We start from the raw sequence: 7,502 nt of genomic DNA, 5'->3' as shown, positions 1-7,502 counted from the left end.
TAACAATTTTCTTTACTAAGTTATCGCCAAAATTGTTGTTGAGACTTACAACCTTCCTTTAGGAAATCATTGGCCCTCCTCGGGGCTTCATCGTTCCCAATTCTCATTAGAGGTATTCTTTGATAGCGATTTATTTTCTGAAATGAATAAAAAATGGTTTATTTTCTAAAACAAATGAAAACGGTAACGTTTTGTCAGAAAAATGGATCGATTGTTGTCGTGCTGTCCATCCCTCATTAGTCAGCATGACACTTAACGATCACATCATCAACTTAATATGACATGTAGATTACCTCTAGATTACCTCCATTAACTCTTAACGCTGGAGATGCCATAGCCCAGAGGGACCGTTATGACTCACGACAAGCAAGTACAAAACAAAGGCAAACCCTTTGTTTCTCTTGACAAGGACAAAATAATCCTTCAAAATTTAGAAGTTACATCAGAAAAATTCATCCCGTAGCTTAAAAAAAAAAGAGACATGCAGAAGGATTATTTTATGGATAGTGCTAGAGACCCTTGACTTTTCGGATCTAGAACTCTAATACCATGTCATGAACCCAGTTATCCTAAAAACGTAACTTGACAAGACAATGTAACACTAATGATTATATTTCTAATACTTCCTAAACCTTCATGATTATATTTCTAATACTTCCTAAACCTCCATTGTACATATTGTACATTGGCTTCCTATACTTTCCCTTATTTTCATTATGTAAACGAGATAAGTCAAATTATGTAAATTGGTAAATACGCTGCAAATTACATATTTTAATAAATATATTAATTAAATTATTTATTTGAAAAAAAATCCGATTATCATTTGCTTGAATAACAAATGTCGAATACATCAATTTCAGATTATGAGGGACAATATGTTGCTGTATGCTTTTTGTTTTCGCAGAAATAAATTTGGGAATTACTTGGAAGAAAGAAAATAAAAATCAGTGTAAATACTATAAAACCATATCATAACATTCTTCAATACCATACCATCTGATCATAAGATGCGTCGAAATAATCACCAAAATATAATCTGCCTGCCAAACCTTTAAACGTTGCCGAATAGTTTGCTGCGGAAATTGGAAACCAAAAACAAAAGTACAAGCAGATTTATGATAGGACAATAGAAACTTTACACTCATTCAAAATGGCACTTTTGCTCGTCCTCAGGGAAAGAAGTAAAGCACACAAAAGTACACTATGCAACTGCGGAGAGAAAAAGAGAGCTTTTTCCTTAACAACAGACAGCATTTTTTTCAAACGAAAAAGACAACCTTGGCTTATCATCCGAACCAAAGTTGAACTTTATATCATCAGCGTCATCATGAACAACTGAGTTGCTTGTAGATGGGAAGGAAAACACCACTGCCGGATCGGATGAACTTTTTGAACCAAAACTATATGATGTTTCAGTGGAGATTTCTTTTGATTGATTCTGGTCCTCGCTAGCGAACGGCATGATGGTTGGTGTTGGTGGCTCCGATGACACAGAAGATGATGTTGTAACAGGGAAGGTAAATCCTGTGCCATTATCAGACAACCACCTTGAGTCACGCACAGGCCTCTTGATGGTAATTGGAGGTAAAACTGGTTTACTGGATGTAGAGTTAGAGAGAGGCTTCTTTTCTTGATTTACTATGAAAGGGAAACTGCCACCGGGATGAGTCTTCGAAGTGTCCTGCATTGGCAGATCTTTTAGAAACTCTTGGCTCTAGAAATAATGATGTCCCAAATCAAAACTTTAACAGGTTTCAGATATCAATAGATTGACTACTAAATGCTTCAGTGCATCTCATGCAATCATTTTTCTTTTCCAATCGGAAACTAATTGCAACAAATATAAAAGAATTGTAAGTTGTATCTAATATTTGAAAAGGCTAAATAAGAAAAATATATGTAAAAAGCTTTTATATCCATCAAATAATTTGTACCTCTTCAGCAGACTTCTTTAAAATATTCTGAGAACCACCATAATTTTGCATAGTCCTTGCGTCAATACCAAATGTGGGGATGCTGCTGCGAACATTCATGTTAGATGCCAAATTTCCTTCTTTACTGACATCAATGGGTTTACCAGAACTCTCCATTGGTAAAATATCAACATTGCTGTTCCCTTGACCTTCATTTCTAGGTGTAGATTCCTTTGCATCAAGCCCACCAAATTTGAAATGACCAACACCTTTTAATTGTAGTGAGTCATTATTTTCTTTTGATAAGGTAGTATTAATATCTACAGAGGATTCAGGACTCTTCCATTTAGTTGCCAGATTCAGCTCAGCAGATTTTTCTTTGGGAGTGGGTATGTTTCTATCAATATGATCCAATATCTTTTTAGCCATCAAACTGGTATGCATGTGCACTGATGGAACATCCACCTCAAAGCGCACCCGCTTCTGAGTGCTTATCCCATCAGGATAAGAAGCCTTTGTAACAGGAGTAGTGAAAATGTCATTAATGACGGGACTTTCTCTCTTTGGAAGGCCATGAAGAGATGAATAAGGCGATGTTCTTGATGAAGACTGTGAACCAACCTTGCCACCAATTCGACGTATAGGTCCAACAGATCCATATCTGCTTTCTGATGCATCAACTTTAGATTTATCCTATATATATATTTATTTAAGTTACCAACAGACCAAAAATCAAATTAAAAAAAAAACAAAAAGAAAGAAAACTAACAATAAGCAATAAGCCAATAAAAACATATTAAGGAAAAATAAGGCCTCTATGGAACACATTTGGTAGTAATAGTATGTTCAGAAAATATGCTAAAATCTGATTTCACAAACAAAAAAGGTTTCCTCTGAAGCCTTTTACCACTTAAATTTAAGCCTATATATAAAGGGAATTGGGAGAGGTTTGACGTAAGGCTTTTTTCCTAAAATACCCTACAACATATATATACATATATAAAATATCCAAAGCCTATTTCTTGCTATTTCTAATACTTGAACCCAAAATTTCTTGGTTAGAGTGTAAACTACTTAGTACTTACCATCTTAACTTAAAAAGTTAATTAAAACTTTAAAAAAATCAACTATGACAACAACAAAAAAAAGTACTTACAACACGCCAATTTCAAATTTCAATATTTACAAATTCTTTAAAAATATACATATTTATGTAAATCGAACACAATCACATAAGGATCTGAAAAAGGAAGCATACCTGCCTATACAATGACTGCGATTGACTGAGGGGCGTTGATAAAATGTTGCCATAATTGCCTTCTATATGATTTAACTGGTGAAAAAGAAAGGAAGAAATGTTGTAATAAGATTGGAAACACAAGAAAATAAAATACAAAAAACTACTAAAGAAAAATATATAAACTACTAAAGCAAGATATACCCTGGACTTAGATTTTGATAATAAAGTTCTAGAATAAGGAGTCCGGGGGAAGTTGTGTAGTCCATATCTGCTTCTTTGACTTTGTGGTGTTGCATAAGCATCATGTGCTACTACACCAGGCCAACATGTTGATGTCTTTGCAAACGGTAATGGATCATAAAGTTTGATTGCAGATTCCTCACCACGTGATACTCTTCTTTCAACAGTTTGTATTATGCTCTTAGAACTGGGGCCTGCTTCAGTTGCACGTGAATCCATATATGCCTTAGCAATCTCAACAGGTGAGGCACCAAATTTATCTGGAACCTGGAGAGTTATTAATTTGATTGCCATATATACAAATAAATTGGATACAGAAAAGGATAACATGTTCTATGTAACTATGTTAGATGCATATACAACTTGTAGTTACTATCAAACTAATCTATTCCACCACCCTAACATGGCAAACAAAAAAACTGATCTCAATTTTTCATTCTTGCCACAATCTAAGCTAAAAAAGAATGGGGTGATTAAAGGGAGGGTAAGTAATTTTAGAGAATAAAAAAATTATTTATGGTAATCATGTTTGGGAATTTAACTCAAAGGAATTGTAAACATTCAAGGAATTTTGATAAAGAATTTCAATTAGCTAAAACAGGGGATTTCAATTTCCACTTATAATGTGGGAATAAGGGTGTGTTTGATTTGTGTTTTTATTTTCTATTTTTATTTCAGTATTTTCTGGTTTTAGAATTTTGTGAAGAAAAAAGAGAAAACAGGAAATGAAGACAGAATAAAATTTTACTGTTTTCACCATCTTTTCTTTTTCTTTTACAAAATCTTGATTCTTGAAAACAGAAAATATTCAAAATGAAAATGCAAACCAAACACACTGTTAGTTTCTCCTCCTCTCTGTCTCAATTAAAATTAATAAAAAGGAAACTCAATTATATTAAATAAGGGAAAAACAAACTAATGGAAGTAATTTAAATACCTTACCCTTACAAAGGATTTTTATTAATGCAGGTAACATTTATTCCATCCAAATGAAGAATTTTTGTAATTGATGCACTTGAATTTCCATGCATTTGAAATTGCATGAAGTCATGAACTCTAAGAATATTATATCCAAACAAAACCTAAACAGATGAAACATACATATCCATACCATTACACTGGTTTTAAAAACTGATAGATAAATGATGTGATTGGGAGGGGTACAAGATTAAATTATTTTAGTAATTGCTTATTTGTATAACCGTTTCTTCATATAATCAAAGAATCCATGTATATCTGGAACTCTGGATACTACCACTGAAAAGTGGTTTCAGGAAAATTTGTTTTGTTTGAATTGTATTAAAACAAAAAAAGTTGCTTCTGTATGCCAAAATAAAAAGGTCTGGAATTTAGTTTATATCATGATATTTGATGTGTGGTCTATTTGGTAAGAACAAAACAATTATAAAATAATCAGCTTCTGTCAAAAAAGCTCCAATAAGTTGCTTATAATTATGAGCTTCTATTCGGATTCAGATTGTAAGCTTCTGATTATAATTTATATTCAATTTTAACCCAAACATTGATTTTTCCAGAAATCCAGGTCAACTTTCCTTTAAAACAAAGTTGATTGCGCCTTTCCCAAGCATGCTCAAACATTCTTATGTTAATAGCTTGTGATTATACTATTAAGTATACTAAACACTAAAGTCTAGGGACACACATAGGCATAACAAATATTGCATAACATAATATATAAGCAAAGGGATCAATCATAAACTAGTGTTGAATGTGAACAGCTTAAACGACAAATTGCAATACTTACATTTGACAGACCAAGAGGTGTTGGGCTTTCCCATATGGCTCCTTTTGACTCTACATGTCTTCGTGCATCGGAAACCTTTAGAAACCGTTGGGCAATTGAAAATTCTTCATCGTGTTTTTGAGAAGTCAAATTAGCGTTCTGCTTTCCTTGTTCAACATTAGGAGGGTCCACTAGCCTGGAATTTAATAACTCCACTAAGCGGTTGAATTCATCTCTACAAGAGTGGATAAAAGATTTTTGCACAAGACATGTCGTGAGATAAGATACAACAAAGGCTTTCAGGGTATCTTTGGAAGGAAGTGGAATGGAGAATAAAGTGAAAATTTATCATGTAGTCTTCCAATGCTGCAAAGATACCCGAAAGAAGCAGTAAATGTTATTGTTAACATGTTCTATGATGAGTGAGCACATGATGGAGGTAAGCTGAACCATTTGTTAAACTTACTTGTGGCTTGGCTCATTTATCTATAGCTTATACATTGTTCATAACTAGCTAATTGCCATTATTCATATTAATGGCTACGTCAAATACTTGTGAGAAGAAGTTTCATAGCCCTCCCCCAATTTAACAAAACAAGAACATAGTAGACAAATCTGAAATAGTAAGATCTGTTTCCTCAAATACCTAAATTGAGGGTTAATTTCCATCAAAATTTTAAACTGAGAAATAACAGGCCTTTTAAATAAGATGATGACTACTTTGATCTAACACATGAACTTCCATAACAGAGTTATGAAATGAGCCCTTCAAACAAGCAAGAAATAAAATCCGGCAATATGAATTATTGTACCTAGAGAATTTGCTCCTTTTCACCAGTTGCTCAATATCAGAAAGCCCATTTTGCTCAGCACTTTCCTTCTGCGTCTGCCGAGATACGTCAGTACTTCTTTTCAGATTAAAACCGGAGTCACTAGTATCTGTCATTTTAGTTGTGTTGGCTCTGTAGCTGCAAAAGAATAAGCACAATAGGCAGGCAAAAAGAATCAAATTCAGCAATCTCCAACCAACTTTCAATTGGATACAGTTAATGTTAGTTGAGTTAGTGATAAGAACGGCATCGAAATACTTAGGCGAATGCGTATTGTTCTAGAAATAAAAATATTATGTGGCATCAAAGTGAAACTTAAAAAAAAAATTGAATTGAATATAACCTATGCATCAATGTTTAGGAAAAATCTTCCTTTTTTTTCCTGAGCATAAAAGTGAATAAAATCCGAGAAAATAAATATTATTTGCAATCGCGAATTGCAAAAGCATCCACAATGCTTCAAAAGTAAACCGATCAACAAAAGCAGATTCTTCAGAGCATTCATCGAAGCTGATTCTAAAACATTTAACAAATGAATAACAAACAAGAGCAATTTCAGAACAAAATTGAAGTATAAAAGTATAAAACTCTTTCAAAACGAACAAACAGAAAATGCAATAGTATCATTACCGACACCAAGAGGGAGAAAGAATGTTGGCCTTCGATGATCGTGCGGCTGCGGCGGTGAACGATCGTGAAAGATAGGACCACCGCTTGCGTGGTGGTCCGTCGGACTCACCGGCGGAGGTTCGGAGCTTTCCGATCCGGCCGCGTGCACTGGGCTGAGGCTGTTCAACGATTCCTGATTTTCTAGGGTAACGGTGACAATGTTAGTGATTTCTCATTTTTAGGCTCAACACACTAACAAAGGTAGTAAACTCTCCTTTTTTGTTTTTATTATTCTTTTCATAAGTTTTAGTTTTTGGTCAGATTTCAATATTTCATGGAATAAGGCCCTTTTTTTTCCTTCATTTTTTTCCCTTAAGGTGATATATATAAAAATACGAACACACAAAATCAGTGATTAAATTAATATATATTTATGTTTATATTTTTATTTTACATATTTCTCAACAAATTATCACCTACAATTCTACAAAAATATTAAATATATTATTGTAAAACAATTAAATCCGCTACAATTGAATAATCTAAGTTTTTATATAAGAAGAAAATTCAAGTGCAGTTGACTTTATGTGAAGTTGATAATCGAGAACGGTTAGATAATTTGATTGATTTGATTAAATTTTCATCTAATAGTTCTCAACTATCAAATTCACGTGAAGTCGGCATAATATGACCAAATCTTTTTTGTAAATATTACATATTGTGTGTGTATGTGAAAGAATAATTCACACAATCATATTATTTGAAGATCAAAATTACAGCAATGTCTTCAAGTGAATTAATTTATATCTATATCCTAAAAATTAAGTATCAATTAAATTTGATTTACACTTTTTTAAGATAAATTAATTCGATTTACTATATATACTATATCAATAGTAAATTGAATCTAGTTGATTCAATTT

General features: G+C 33.0%; 1 protein-coding gene across 4 annotated transcripts; it reads right to left on the bottom strand.

The window, feature by feature from the left end:
* Positions 1-1,021: 1,021 nt before the first annotated feature.
* Positions 1,022-6,867, bottom strand: LOC107458251 (uncharacterized). Of its 4 annotated transcripts, none has more exons than XM_052252126.1 (7): positions 6,601-6,867; positions 5,953-6,108; positions 5,162-5,336; positions 3,358-3,663; positions 3,175-3,249; positions 1,938-2,609; positions 1,022-1,684 (listed from the first exon to the last, which is right to left on the bottom strand). In XM_052252126.1, the coding sequence occupies exons 2-7, from the start codon at positions 6,084-6,086 to the stop codon at positions 1,241-1,243; spliced, it is 1,806 nt and encodes a 601-aa protein (XP_052108086.1). In that variant the 5' UTR covers positions 6,087-6,108; positions 6,601-6,867; the 3' UTR covers positions 1,022-1,240. The 4 variants fall into 4 exon arrangements, with proteins under 4 accessions (XP_052108086.1, XP_015931933.1, XP_015931932.1 ...); XM_016076447.3 differs by having other exon boundaries at positions 5,162-5,375; positions 5,953-6,102; XM_016076446.3 differs by having other exon boundaries at positions 5,162-5,375; positions 6,601-6,866.
* Positions 6,868-7,502: the final 635 nt, after the last annotated feature.

The sequence above is a fragment of the Arachis duranensis genome, chromosome 7 (genome assembly GCF_000817695.3).
Source record: "Arachis duranensis cultivar V14167 chromosome 7, aradu.V14167.gnm2.J7QH, whole genome shotgun sequence".
Lineage (NCBI taxonomy): Eukaryota > Viridiplantae > Streptophyta > Magnoliopsida > Fabales > Fabaceae > Arachis > Arachis duranensis.
This window is presented reverse-complemented; position numbering and strand designations above follow the sequence as displayed.